General features: G+C 43.7%; 1 protein-coding gene across 1 annotated transcript in view; it reads right to left on the bottom strand.

Annotated features, from left to right (window-relative positions):
- EXOSC10 (exosome component 10) overlaps positions 1 to 14446 on the bottom strand; it is a 30163-nt gene that overhangs the window by 7813 nt on the left and 7904 nt on the right. Inside the window, exons 2-15 of the mRNA XM_012807251.2 lie at positions 13686 to 13790; positions 13210 to 13375; positions 12906 to 13020; positions 10044 to 10119; positions 9720 to 9830; positions 9090 to 9233; positions 7018 to 7208; positions 5884 to 6040; positions 5574 to 5722; positions 5346 to 5396; positions 4270 to 4381; positions 2082 to 2132; positions 1431 to 1509; positions 1227 to 1333 (exon numbers count right to left, since the gene is read on the bottom strand). Coding sequence (XP_012662705.1) covers positions 1227 to 1333; positions 1431 to 1509; positions 2082 to 2132; positions 4270 to 4381; positions 5346 to 5396; positions 5574 to 5722; positions 5884 to 6040; positions 7018 to 7208; positions 9090 to 9233; positions 9720 to 9830; positions 10044 to 10119; positions 12906 to 13020; positions 13210 to 13375; positions 13686 to 13790 — 1614 coding nt within the window. The remainder of the gene's footprint in view (positions 1 to 1226; positions 1334 to 1430; positions 1510 to 2081; positions 2133 to 4269; positions 4382 to 5345; positions 5397 to 5573; positions 5723 to 5883; positions 6041 to 7017; positions 7209 to 9089; positions 9234 to 9719; positions 9831 to 10043; positions 10120 to 12905; positions 13021 to 13209; positions 13376 to 13685; positions 13791 to 14446) is intronic.

Genomic DNA, 14446 nt, shown 5'->3' on the forward strand with positions numbered 1-14446 from the left:
AGGTGTATGTGGCTGGTGCCTTAGCCACTTGAGCAGGCGCTGAGCCAATGTCTGCTAATCTTGATAGCTGTCTTTACCCAATATAGATAGTATTCTTATTTCTCTTTCTCAGTTTCTTCTTTAATCTTCTTAGAGACAATTTTGTTTTACTGCTCAGGCTGGAGTGCAGTGGCACAGTCAAGTTCACTGTAGCCTCGAATGCCAAGTGATCCTCTGGTCTTAGCCTCTGGAGTAGTGGGGACTCTACTACTCTGTAGCCTCTGCAGTTGTCACTATTGTTTGTCAGTCCTGGGCTGGATTTGAACCTACCAGCTCTGGTGTATGTGGCTGGCACCTTAGCCGCTTGAGCTACAGGTGACAAGCCGATTTTTCCTTTTTATCACACTGGCTGTTCACAGTATTCAGAGTTTGACTTGTGCATTTTACTTTTATTTCTGGTTACACGAATATTTGTTCATCCTGAGTTGAATGCACCCTGGTCTTTCTCTTGTAAGGAACCCAGAGGTCCAATCACTGGCAGAAACGAGAAGCCCAAGGAGTAACAGATGGGATGGTCTGTCGCATTCTGACACACATTCCAGGAACAGGGGTTGACCAAGGTGAGCCACGCTGGGTCTCAGAATTAGGAGTCACTAACGACCTTGACCACTGCAGCCCCATCTAGATGGGCACCAGGTTCCGTGCACTCGCTGGGGCTGCCTTAGCCCATTCCTTTCTCTAATGAGCCAGAGCATAGGAAAAATGGTTTTCAAAGCTTTCTTTTCATCAGCAAGAGCATGTATAGTGTTGAGGGCTGCCAGGAAGTGCTGCATAGCACTTACTCTATAGTTAATCAGAGGGAACGTTCCCTCCACTTCTGCTGGCCACAGAGGTGAACTGTCGTCCCACTGTGGCTGTGTCTGCAAAGCCCTGCTTCTGTGTCCTCTTAACCCACAGCCTCCTCCCTGACAGGCATTAATGAAGATTCAGATGCCAACCTTTTCTTGAGGATTCCTTCACATGCAGAGCTCAGAGAATGCTCTGTCTGCCTCCCAGAGACCACTTCCTCTCAAGCAGCAAACATCACCTTGCTCATCTGTTCCCACCACTCTCCTGCTGCTGCTGGGTTTTACTCTTGGCATTAGTTTCAAACGTGTGTGCAACCCTCTAGGCACATAGCTTGTTTGATAAGCCCAATAAACCCCAGTGAGTCTGTGTCACGTCAGTGACGTTTTAATGTTACTCACATTAAATAATGTGATCACAGCTGCAGCAACAAGGCACCTGGTGTCCAGTGACGTCTCTTCTTTTTGGTCAGGGAAGAGGCTCGCCTGTTTCTGAAATGGCACAGATCCTAGAGGTGTGGAAGTCAGTAAGGTCAGAGCACACTGAATCTCACACATGGCAGCCGCCCAGCCTCTTGAGGACGGTCACAAAGGGCTCTACATTACCATTGGTTGGGACAGCTGAGTTGCCATCTGGTGGGGCATGGGAGCAGTCATGAGGTCCAAAGAGAACATTCTCCAATCTCTGCATCAAAAAGAAACCAGCTTGGGCGGCGCCTGTGGCTCAAAACGGTAGGGCGCCGGCCCCATATGCCGGAGGCGGTGGGTTCAAACCTAGCCCCGGCCAAAAAAAAAAAAAAGACACCAGCAAGCTGACATATAAAACTTACAAGCACAGAAGTGGGTTTTTTTTTTTTTTTCTTTTGAGACGGAGTCTCACTCTGTCACCTTGGGTAGAGTGCCAGGGCATCACAGCTCACAGCAACCTCAAACTCCTAGGTTTGAGCGAATCTCCTGCCTCAGCTTTCCATGTAACTGAGACTATAGGTGCCCACCACAATGCCTGGCTAATTTTTCTATTTTTAGTAGAGACAGGGTCTCACTCTTGCTCAGGCTGGTCTCAAACTACTGAGCTCAAGCAATCCACCCACCTCGGCCTCCCAGAGTGCTGGGATTACAGGCATTACATGAGCCACTGCACCTGGCCATATGAATGGCTTTTTGTTGGCAGTGTTAGCACTGGCCTTTGCCAGAGAAGTTTATGTGCATTGGCTCCGACTGATGACTTCCCCACAGGGGGCAGAGGTGACACTGTACCTCGGTGCTGGGCAGTGGTCCACTCTTCTTCACTCCAGTGCCAATTTCAGACTAAAGGGGTGAAAGACAAAGGGAGTCTGGAGAAAGTTTGCTAAACTCAATGACACTTCCCCCCCCCAGTCCTAGACTGTGCTCCTCACTAGATTGTATCTAGAGAGCACAGATTTTCCTTCACCCTTTTACCCCCTACAGTGCTCAATAATTACTTGTCGAATAAAAGAGTAAAGCTCTTTATCACAACTAAGCGTAAGGTGAAGGATCCTTAAGAGGTTGGAAAGAACTGTTCTCTTTACTTTGACAAACTGCAGAACTAAGAAAGAAATTTCTGTCTCACTCTGTTGCCCTGAGTAGAGTGCTGTGGCGTCCGCCTAGCTCACAGCAACCTCAAACTTCTGGGTCTAAGCGATCCTCCTGCCCCAGCCTCCCAAGTAGTTGGAACTACTACAGGTGCTCACCATAATACTTGGCTAATTTTTTCTATTTTTAGCAGAGATGGGGTCTTGCTCTTGCTCAGGCTGATCTCGAATTCCTGAGCTCAACAGATCCTCCCACTTCAGCCTCCTAGAGTGCTAGGATTAGGCCTGAGCCACTTTGCCCAGCCTAAGAAAGAATTTTTTTTTTTTTTTGAGAAAGAGTCTCACTATGTTGCCCTTGGTGTCACAGCTCACAGCAACCTCAAACTCTTAGGCTTAAGCAATTCTCCTGCCTCAGCCTCCTAAGCAGCTGGGACTACAGGCACCCGCCAAAATACCCAGTTACTTTTTTGTTGCAGTTGTCATTATTGTTTAGCTGGCCTGGGCTGGGTTTGAACCTGCCAGCCTAGGTGTAGGGAGGTGGCCTAGTAGGGAGGTGGCCGGCTCCCTATTCACTGAGGTACGAGCACCACCCTAAGTAATTTTAACGTTGAAATTATAAATGTGTTCATTTTCAGATTCTCTTTTTTTTCATCTCAAGGGAGCTGATTTTAAATCTTTCTGGATCACTAAGCCTTCATGAAATTACAAACATAAGTTACCATATACTAATCATTTACTGAGTCAACACATCAAAAATTGGGAAATAAAACCAAATCAAAACTTTTAGATCTCTTTTTAACATGTTGCACCACCTACGTGAGGGAACACATACACGGATGCACTCTAGGTGAATGCACTGGTGCACACATACACGCACCTACACACTAAACATGCTCACGTAGCTATGTCTGTATTTTTGGCTGGATAGTCTTCTGTCATCTAAATTTGTTTAAACTTTAATATCTCCATAAAATCAGCTCTTTTTGAATATCCGTTCCTGATCACATATTTTCATATTTCCCCAATCTCCTAGGAATTAAATGTGGAGTGGCCTGGCCATGCACAGCGGCTCATGCCTGTAATCCTAGCACTCTGGGAGGCTGAGGTGGGTAGATCGCTTGAACTCAGGAGTTCAAGGCCAGCCTGAGATACAGCAAAATCCTGTCTCTGCTAAAAACAGAAAAAATCAGCCAGGCGTTGTGATGGGTGCCTGTAATCCTAGTACTTGGGAAGCTGAGGTAGGAGGATTGCTTTTAGGCCCAGGAGTTTGAGGTTGCAGTCAACTAGGCTGACTCTCAGCCTGGCAGGCACTCTAGCCTGGGGCAACAGAGTGAGACTATCCCAAAAAATAATTTAGAGTGTCTTTGACTGTACCCCCATCATTCTCAAATCTAATTACTATTCAGACAACAGCTCTAGAGTACATGTTGCTCAAAGGTAACTGGCAGCCATTGTCATCATCTAAGTTCCAGAAATCTTTCTTTTCATGCTTCTTAGTGTCCTTGCCATTCCTCTCTATAGCCACCACTTATTCAGGGTGTCCTCACTTCACATGTAGATCCCACATTTTGACCAGGCTTCCAAAATGAGCCCCCAAGGTGAGAGAGCCCTGATCCATCTCATCCCGCCAGGTCAACTGTCTTAGAACAAAAGTGAACTGGCCCAGCCATGAAGTATTACTTGTTGTCGGACCACCAAGTAAGATGATAAAATAAAAATGATGAGTTATAGCCCCTGACTATCATAACAAGACATATCTGCTGGAATTCCAAAGTCCTAGGGCTGTCTAGAGTGGAGACCAGCTCCTGTATCTAGGAGACCACAAGGAATAAGATGCTAGCAGAAAGAACAAGCCTCCTGTGCTGGGATTCTTTGGTAGAGAAGTGTCTTACCTTGAGCAGGGGCATTTCTCGAGCCTGCTGGACTAAAAGATGCATTTCATTGATCTGCTGCCGTACAAGAGGTGGGACTGGGTTGCAACAAGCTATGATGCCCTGAGGTTCCCTGAAGACAAGTAAGAACACACGCAACTTGTCATCCAGAAACACAGCCCTCAAAGGCTTCCAGATAAGAACAAGGACTGGGCAGAGCCAGTGTGCCATAGCTAGGCTGAAGTCACAGCCAGGTGACTAAGGAAACACGATCACATCAGGGTGGCCCAGGCCAATCTCTTCTCTGTGTGCTCTTTGCTGTGTCAAACTTTAAATAACTTTCCTCTTAAAGCCTGACTTCTGCAAATAAGGCAGCCTAGAGGTAAGTTTCACAGCACTGCTGATTCTCAGTTCTGCAGTGGGATGACCAATAGATTATGAATTTTGATTCTTGCTTATATTTCTTTTTTTCGTGGGGGGAGGCAGAGTCTCACTTTGTCACCCTTAGTAGAGTACCATGGCATCATAGCTCATAGCAACCTCTAACTCCTGGGCTCAAGTGATCCTCTTGTCTCAACCTCCCAAGTAGCTGGGACTATAGGCACCCACCACAAAGTGCAGCTATTTTTAGAGATGGGGTCCTGCTCTTGCTCAGGCTGGTCTAGAACTCCTAAGCTTAAGAAATCCACCTGCCTTGGTCTCCCCAAATGTTAGGATTACAGGTGTGAGCCACGGCACCTGACCTTGCAAAGAATTCAATATTATAAAATGTTTCTAATCATGAAATGCCTTAATTTGGAAGAAAGTATAAAGGGGATTTTCTTCCCTTGCAAGTGGATGTTGTATGTTTGGAGACTTACACTGGACTGAGTATGAGGCATAATCACCCAAACGGTTCTAGTTCACAAGTTTTAGTTTTTAAATGGTAGACCAAAGCCAGTAATTCTAGGTTCCTTGGACTTGCTACCTTCTAAGCTTAAAGCACTATCTTCTCTGAGTAAATAGCCTTGGGCAACAACAGTGAAAACGGCTTGATTTTGGAGGACATGGGATCAACCAAGAAAGTGTTAACTGCATTAATCAGCTCTCAAACTCACTTAGGCAGTTCTTCGGCTATCTTCAGCATCATATGGTTTGGTAGTACATATCTGGAAAAAAAACACAACAGGGATGCATGAGGTTCAGCTGGTAAGTTCCATTAAATGCTATAAAACAGGGGAAAACCATCAGCTTTTGTGGCAAAAGAAAAAAAAAGTCCATTATTGCTATGTTATTAGATCTGCTCAGTTTAGAATTCAGTATTCAAAGAATCTTTGATCCTTTACCCGTAGCTTTCATCTTCCCTGCGAGCTGTTTTATCTCTCCAGGCAAAAAGTAGCTGAAATGCTGTCAACTGCTGTGTGTTGAGATGCTTCTTTTGCTTTCTATATAGTTCAAGGTAGGACTCATCCGTAAAGATAGGTTTGATAAATTTCTGTAAAACAGAGAATACTCAAGATCAGTGGGAATAACAATTGTGTCTTGGGCACTACAAAATGTTTTGGCTCTTTCATAAAAGAGCAAACGTAAGAAATAGAACCTAATCAGAAACAGAGAGTTGAGAGAGTCAGGATCTGTGCGACGGGCGAAAGGTACCTTGAGGCAGATGTCCCTGCTCCGCTGCCACACCACCTGCGACTGAACGGGCCGGCCTCCACCGCGCTCCCACAGCTCCAGCCTCATCTTGTCATAGATGTAGAGCAGGTAATGGGTGTCATCCCGGGCGTAGCTGAGCATTTCCTCAGGCAGAGGGCTAGAATTGCAGAGGACCTTATATTATAGATTGCCCCCAAGGACAGCCGTTCCATTTGTCTACTCTGGTGCTCAGACTTCCTTAGACTCCACAGATACAAAAGATCCTTTCACAGCTAATGGTATACTTATGCCAGCATTTCCTGTGTTTTAATGACAAACTGTTATTATTTTAACAGCTGGGTTAAAGATAAGGGCACCATAGTCCTGAGTTTGCATCTCAGTTCTCCCGTCCGTCCTTGGACAAGTTCCTTATCCCCTCCGAGCTTACCTGCCTTGCCCGTGAGACAGGAACAAGGCACTTCACAGGCTGCTGTGAGGATGATACAGGGCTGCACCCTTGAAGCACTTAGCTCAGTGCTTGGCTCTGGGTAACAGCTCAGTAACAGAGTAGTTTTTAGATTTTATCAATTATTCTCTTTTATTTGAACTTAATTAGTCCAAATACAGTTTTATTTTTATACTTAGAAATTCTGACATGTGGAATTGGGGCAAAGCTTAGAGGCACCTTTATGAGACAGCTGTAAGTTAGGGAGGTAGCTAACCATCTGAAAATGAGCCAAGCTGAGTAGGGCTTCCAGAAAGTGTGCTGAAACTATTACCTTATACTATAGAAAACACTTATCACAAAGCTAAATCAACAAGGCACCTTAGAGTTCTCTCTTATATATGGGAGATCATCTCACAACCATCCCTACTAGGGGGATGTGAGTTTGAAACAAGAGACTGTCACGGGTTAAATACCGACACGGCACCTCTTTTTCCAGCCACTTTCCACAGAACATGGTGTAATGGCATCAGCCCAACATAAACTGCATAGCATAAAACTTTCACGCTGTTGAAAACACCTGGGGAAAAGCCTGCTGCCATTCACCTGAAGATTCAAGGAGCAGTACAGCCCAAACACAGGTCTTGACAGGTTAATAGAAACCTTGCTTTCTTCTGCCACCCACATTTCCTTATCAAGAGCAAACTGACCGTATTCTCCAATCAGCCAGCTGATACTGCTTGTTGGACTCCACATTGCAGTAAAGTTTCAGCAGATGGTCGAGTGAGTGCCTGCCCAGGTTAAGAAGGCGGGCTGCCTGATGGGTATCAAACATGTTCACAACATACAGCCCGAAGTCTTTCTGTAGCCACTCTATGTCTGAGTCAGCACCGTGGAAGACCTGAAACCAAACCCACAGTGCAGTAAATGGGCACTGGCACAGGGCACCCTGCTCTGAAACTAGCTCTGCTTCTGGGTTATTAGAACATGAGATTAGAAGCCAGGATTAAGATTAAGGTATAGGACATAACTACAACTCTGGTTTTTACCTGTCATGTGTAAATTATATAACCTAATGGTTTGTACCCTCCTATCTGAAATTTTAAAAGAATGAAAAAAAAAGATTCAGATATGTGCAGTTTTTTTGAGACAAGAGTCTATGTCACCCTTGGTAGAGTGCTGTGGTATCACAGCTCATAGCAACCTCAAATTCTTTGGGCTTAAGCAAGTCTCTTGTCTCAGCCTCCTAAGTAGCTGGGACTACAGGTGCCCACCACAACGCCTGGCTATTTTTTTGGTTGTAGTTGTCATTGTTGTTTGGCAGGCCCGGGCTGGATTTGAAGCCACTAGCTCTGGTGTATGTGCTGATGCCCTAGCTGCTGAGCTATAGGTGCTGAGCCAGATATGTGCAGGTTTTTTTTTTTTTTTTGAGACAGAGCCTCAAGCTGTCACCCTGGGTAGAGTGCCGTGGCGTCACAGCAACCTCCAACTCCTGGGCTCAAGAGATTCTCCTGCTTAAGCTTCCCAAGTAGCTGGGACTACAGGCGCCTGCCACAACACCCAGCTATTTTTTGGTTGCAGCTGTCATTGTTGTTTGGCGGGCCCGGGCTGGATTTGAACCTGTCAGCTCAGGTGTATGTGGCTGGTGCCTTAGCCGCTTGAGCCACAGGTGCCGAGCCAGAGATACGTGCAGTTTTAAATGTTCTTTTTACTTTTGGTCATACCTACCTCCATCTTCTTTTTTTGAGACAGTTTCACTGTCACCCAAGCTGCAGTGCAGTAACATGATCAAACCTCACTGCAGCCTCAAACTCATGGGGTCAAGCCATCCTCCTGCCTCAGCCTCCCAAGTAGCTGGGACTGCATGTTTTTGCCATCACACACAGCCCCGTTTTAAACTTTTTTGGTAGAGACAGGGTCTCACTGTGTTGCCCAGGCTGATCTTGAACTTCTGGGACCAAGTGATCCTCTTTGGTCTCCCAAAGTGCTGGGATGATAGGCATAAGCCAGCATGCCAGCTGCACAGCTTTCTCCTATATGCCCGAGTACACACTCTTCATGTCTCAAGTTGTTACCAGTTAATGATACAAGAAAGCAGCTCTGTCAGCTGCTGGGAGGCTGAGGCAAGAGAACTGCTTCAGCCCGAGAGTCTGAGGTTGCTATGACCTGTGACTCTATGGCACTCTACCGAGGGCAACAAGGTGAGACTCTGTCTTGAAAAAAAAAGAAAGTAGCTCTATGAGCTTCAAGTATAGTCCAGATAATCTTGGCCAGATAATCTATAGGCCAGATAATCTTGATGGCTTGCTATATGCAGCAGTCATTAAAATAATTTAACTTAACATTTTTTTAGGTGGTAACAAACTCTTAGCTGTTCTAACAGAGTTTTAGATGCAAAAGCAGTTTAGCCTATGGTACCCTTGTTATGAAATAACATGATTTCAGCTAACTTCATTAGGTCTAGGTTGAAATAATGGAATAGGGTGGCGCCTGTGGCTCAAGGAGTAGGGTGCCGGCCCCATATATACCGGAGGTGGTGGGCCTGGCCCTGGCCAAAAACTGAAAAAAAAAAAAAAAAAGAAAAAAGAAAAAAGAAAAAAGAAATAATGGAACAATGCACTGAAAACCACTTAATTTTTGCAGTTTTTGGCCAGGGCTGGGTTTGAATCTGCCACCTCCAGCATATGGGGCCAGTGCCCTACTCCTTTGAGCCACAGGTACCGCCCCAAACCACTTAACTCTTATACATTATACATGCAAGCGTTAGAAAATGCTGGCTGACCTTAACAATGGCTGGGTCTGTGAAGCTCTCATTGAGAATGTACAAGTCACTTCGAAGCTCGAGAGTGTCAATGACGAAGTCTTCTGTCCGAGTAGAGATCTGCATCAGGCAAGTCAGTCCCAGGAAGCTCCTGTAGGAGTGGTGCTAACACACACCACAAAGGAAGAGCAGAGAAAGAAAATGCTGGGACTACATGTTCCTTGATTAATTTTTTTAGGGTTTTTTTTTTTTGAGACAGAGTCTCAAGCTATTGCTCTGGGGAGAGTGCTGTGGTGTCACAGCTCACAGTAACCTCAAACTCTTGGGCTTAAGCAATTCTCTTGCCTCAGCCTCTGGGACTATAGGTGCCCACCACTCTGCCTGGCCACTTTTTTTTTGTTGTTGCAGTTGTCATTGTTGTTTTTAGGTGGCCTGGGCCAGGCTGGAACCGCCAGCCCAGGTGTATGTGGCTGGCACCATACCCGCTGAGTTACGGGTGCTGCCCCTTGACTGATTTTGATGTCAGCTATAGAGCAAAGTTATTTAATTTTAACCAAAAAACAGATTAAAATTAGTATTAATTTTATACTTCTTGAGTAGGTGAACTCACAGAAAACACAAAAATTTCACTCAAGGTCATTTGCAAGATACCTCCAAGTCTACCGCAAACTCTTGACAATTCAAGAGCTTTTCATTGAGCTCTACAAGTTCATCCAGGGAAGATACAAAATGGCAGGGTGTTTCTTCTATAGGCCTGTACAGCTGGATCAAGAAAGTAAAGTTAGAAAAAGAGAAGAAAGTTAAAAATCATCCCCTAGTAAACTACAGAATTATGAGTGCAAAAAATGATCCCAAACTATAATAACCTACTATGTTAAGATAATCAAGAAAAGTCAAAATTACATCAACTAATTTACTTATATGATTCCTCTTGAGCTACTAAACACCATCCTTAAACTGAAGCTGGATACTAACCTGGGGTTGTGGCTTTTGAAGTACTGAATCTGGTGGAGTAAAGTGATCTAATTCATACTGGTAAGGATGTGCAAACCTGAATAAAACAGAGAAATCTTTTCAATTAATTCTGTTATTCAAAGGGGAAACAAAGGCCCTTATCCAATTTGTAAAAACAAATGAGAAAAGATCCTTGTGAAAATATCTTCCCTTTATAAAAAGCATCATTATTTCTCTGATGATTAGGGACGATGAGCATTTTTTCATGTTTGTTAGTCATTTGCCTTTCTTAGAGACAGTTCTATTGCTGTCTCTTGCCCAGTGATCTATGGCATTGGTGGGTCTTTTTTTTGTTGATTAATTTGAGTTCTCTGTAGATCCTAGTTAGCAAGTCTTTGTCCAATTCATAATATGCAAATATCTTTTCCATTCTGAAGGTTGTCTATTCAAAACCACCCTGAGATATCACTTAACCCCAGTAAGAATGGCCCACATCACAAAGTCTCAAAGTTGTAGATGCTGGCGTGGATGTGAAGAAAAGGGAACACTTTTATACTGCTGGTGGGACTACAAACCAATATAACCGTATGGAGAATCCTCAAAGAACTCAAATTAGATCTCCCATTTGATGCTGCAATCTCATTACTAGGCATCTACTCAGAAGAAAAAAAATCATTTTATCATAAGGACATCTGCACTAGACTGTTTATTGCAGCTCAATTTACAATTGCCAAAATGTGGAAACAACCTAAATGCCCATTAACCCAGGAATGGATTAACAAGCTGTGGTATATGTGTACCATGGAAAAGATGGAGACTTTACAACTTTTGTATTAACCTGGGATTGAGTTGCAAAACATTCTTCTTAGTAAAGCATTACAAGAATGGAAAAACAAGAATCCAATGTACTCAATTCTAAGATGAAGGCAGCAGATGTGAGGTAGGGGAATGAGGGGAGGGAGGAGAATGAGGGAGCAGGGAAAGGGGAGGAGGAAGGAGATGGGGGGTCACAGTGTATGGCACACCTCTTGGGGGTGGAATACAATTATAAGAGAGACTTTACCTAACAAATGCAATCAGTGTAACCTATCTTTGTACACTCAATTAAAAAAAAAAGCATCATTATTTTAATGATAATTCAAGTGCAAATAAATCAGATGATATATCTTCACCCTTAAGGTATGATAACTGAAAGTCTGTTCAGGTTAGGCACAATGGCTCAGCCCTATAATCCTTGCATTTTGGGAAGTTAAGGTAGGAGGTTAGCTTGAGGCCAGGAGTTCAAGACCACCCTGAGCAAGAGTGAAACCCTGTATCTACAAAAAAATAAAAAAATTAGCCACATGTGGTGGTGTGTGCCTGTGGTCCCATGATGAAACCCCCTGCACTCTAGCTGGGGTGACAGAGCAAGACCCTATTTAAAAAAAAGAAAAAAGTCTATTCATTTCTTTAGAGAGAGGTAGAGACCCAAGTAGCTTTATAAAGATTTGAGTTCTTGGGGCGGCGCCTGTGGCTCAAAAGGGTAGGGCGCTGGTTTCGTATGCCAGAGGTGGTGGGTTCAAACCCAGCCCCTGTCAAAAACTGCAAAAAAAAAAAAAAAAAAAAAAAAAAAAAAAAAAAAAAAGATTTGAGTTCTTATTTATAAAATATCATATGGTTAGTGCTATAGTTAATATAAAAATGAGAAATATATAATTTCTTGTGGTTTAGAATAAATCTGTGAATTTAGAAGAGAAGGGCAAATATTTTAGTTGGTCATGGGCTAAATTTTATTTTTTCCATTCCTCTCTCATATATTTGTGTAAAAATCCTAAGCCTGTGGCTAATTCCTCGAGAGCAGAGCTACCTTTCTCTACCTTTTTTCTCTGGCCGTCAGCTTGTGGCCTCCAGCACAGAGCTGGAAACGAAGGAATGAATGCTCAGACATAGGCTATATGTAAGGAAAAGGGTGATACTAATTATCTGTTAGAGTTGGGGTCTTGCTCTAGGTCAGGTTGGTCTCGACTCCTTAGCTCAAGCAATCTACCTGCCTCGGTCTCCTGGAGTGCTAGGATAACAGGCGTCAGCCTCTGCGCTTGGCCACTAACAAAGTTTTTATCACAGTGCTTTTTTTTCCCTGGGTAGAGTGTCATGGTGTCATAGCTCACAGCAACCTCAAACTACTGGGCTCAAGCAACCCTCTTGCTTCAGCCTCCTAAGTAGCTGAGACTACAGACACTTGCCACAATGTCTGGTTAGTATTTTCTCTATTTTGTTAGAGACAGGGTCTTGTTCTTGTTAGGGCTGGTCTCAAACTCCTGACCTCAAGCAATCCACCCATCTGGGCCTCCCAGAGTGCTGGGACTACAGGTGTGAGCCACCTCACTCAGCCATCACCATGTTTCTTTATACTGAAGGCAAAACCATCTATTCTAAACATACATTTTAAGTGAAGTTTTTCCAAGATGTTTATATTGCCAGTGAAGAAAGCTTTTCTTCACATTGCTTGAAAATGCAATCAGTAACCTAATTCTTTATACCCCCAATGAATCCCAAAAACTAAAAAAAAACAAAAACAAAAGCAAAACACCTTGAGTTTAATGTCCTAGCTCTGTGGGAAGGTGGCATTTCTAATTTTGTTCTTAGAGCTATGTAATGAGGATGAGAGTGACTGCTACCTGTCAGGCCTGTGGTAAAGGCTACGCAGACCACACTGTGCAGGCCCTTTGTGAACACAAACAAGAGGTTTTCTCGCTAATACTCATGTTAGGATAAGGTGAAAAATCACCTGCTCCTCAGATTTTTTTATTTTCATGTACACACTTTACAAAAGTGAAAACAGTGGAGATGTGGCACAAAGGCAAGAACTCACAGTGGGAAGGTCAAGCACGAGCAAACACTTACATGTCCTGCTCCACCTTCTGGGTTCTCTGCTGATGGATGAAATCTGCCAGTGCAGGGGGGACATCCAAGTCCTCAGGACGATCCTGCGGGCGTTCCCGCCTTTCTTTGGAGAGAGCTGGGGACCCGAGCAGTGACAAAAACATCATCACAAAAGAGAGTAAGCAGATTTGCACCTTTTCTAGTTATGGAGGGGTCAGCCAGCTTCTTTTGAAGAAAAGGTGACTGTGAAACTTGTACCCCTTTACTGGTTCTTGAACCACATTGAAAGAAAGACTCAAACACAAATGGGGTTCCTATTACTTACCCTGAGGGAGGGGTTTCTGAGCATTGGGCTTGATGAAGATTTTAGGAAGAAATGGTGTGTTGGAATTGTCGATCTTCTCTCGAAACTTGAGCTGAGGTCGGACGATGTTTTTTGCATGAAGCAGCCGGAAAGTTTCAGATTTTGTTTTTTTGCCATATTCTCCTGCCTATGATCAATGCATACAGGTTACTTGATAACACAGCAACTTGATAAATTAGAAAAATAAATTCCCATTCATGTCCTCCAGGGAGACAAGAATATTCCTTGAGTCATTTAGGAATATACATCTAAGTGAGACCGGGGTGTGAAGCAGAGAACTTATAATTGGGTTGGATGTGTTTATGAGAACAAGAGAGGCAGTGGCCAATATATTAAAATAAGAATGCACATTAGAATGAGCAAAAGCCCTATTAGAAAGCTGACATCAGGAGCTCGCTCTGGTTAGTTTGACACCCTCACCTTACGTAAGCCCTCACCTTACGGTTCCAGCTGGACACCACTGTTTTGGGGACCTGCAACCCAGCAGGGAGGACAGGCTGTTGATTCTTATTTACACCTGCTGCTTCGTCCAGTAAAATACCCTAAGAGCAGAGGAGGTATTAGCTTAGTACCTTCTTGTTGAGGTTAACAGAGTTAGTTAAAGAATTAGGTATATGAGAATATACACGTGAGAGTGAATCAATGCATATATTAAAACATCATGTTGTATACCACAATTATACACAGATGGCCCTGACTTATGATAGCTCAACTTAAAACTTTTATACTCAGGACGCTAAGACAGGAGGATCGCCTAAGCCCAGAAGTTTGAGGTTGCTATGAGCTAGGTTGACGCCATGGCACTCTAGCCTGGGCAACAGAAACTTTGTCTCAAAAAAAAAAAAAACAGTACCGGGCATGGTGGCTCACACCTATAATCCTAGCCCTTTGGAAGGCTGAGGAGGATGGATTGCTTGAGCTCAAGAGTTCAAGACCAGCCTGAGAAAGGCCAAGGATCACTTGAGCCTAGGAGTTTTAAGTTGCTGTGAGCTATGATGCTACAGTACTCTACGTAGGGTGACAGAGTGAGACTCTGCCTCAAAATAAAAAATAAAAAAAAGAAAGTGATGTGCATTCAAGAGAAACTGTACTTTGAGTACCCAATTTTTCTGTTTTTCATTTTCAGTATAGGAGTCAATAAATTGTGTTAGATATTCAACACTTTACTATAAAATAGGTTTTTTTTTTTTTTTTTTTG

The sequence above is a fragment of the Otolemur garnettii genome, unplaced genomic scaffold, assembly GCF_000181295.1.
Source record: "Otolemur garnettii isolate 467f Iridium unplaced genomic scaffold, OtoGar3 scaffold00067, whole genome shotgun sequence".
NCBI classification, from domain to species: domain Eukaryota; kingdom Metazoa; phylum Chordata; class Mammalia; order Primates; family Galagidae; genus Otolemur; species Otolemur garnettii.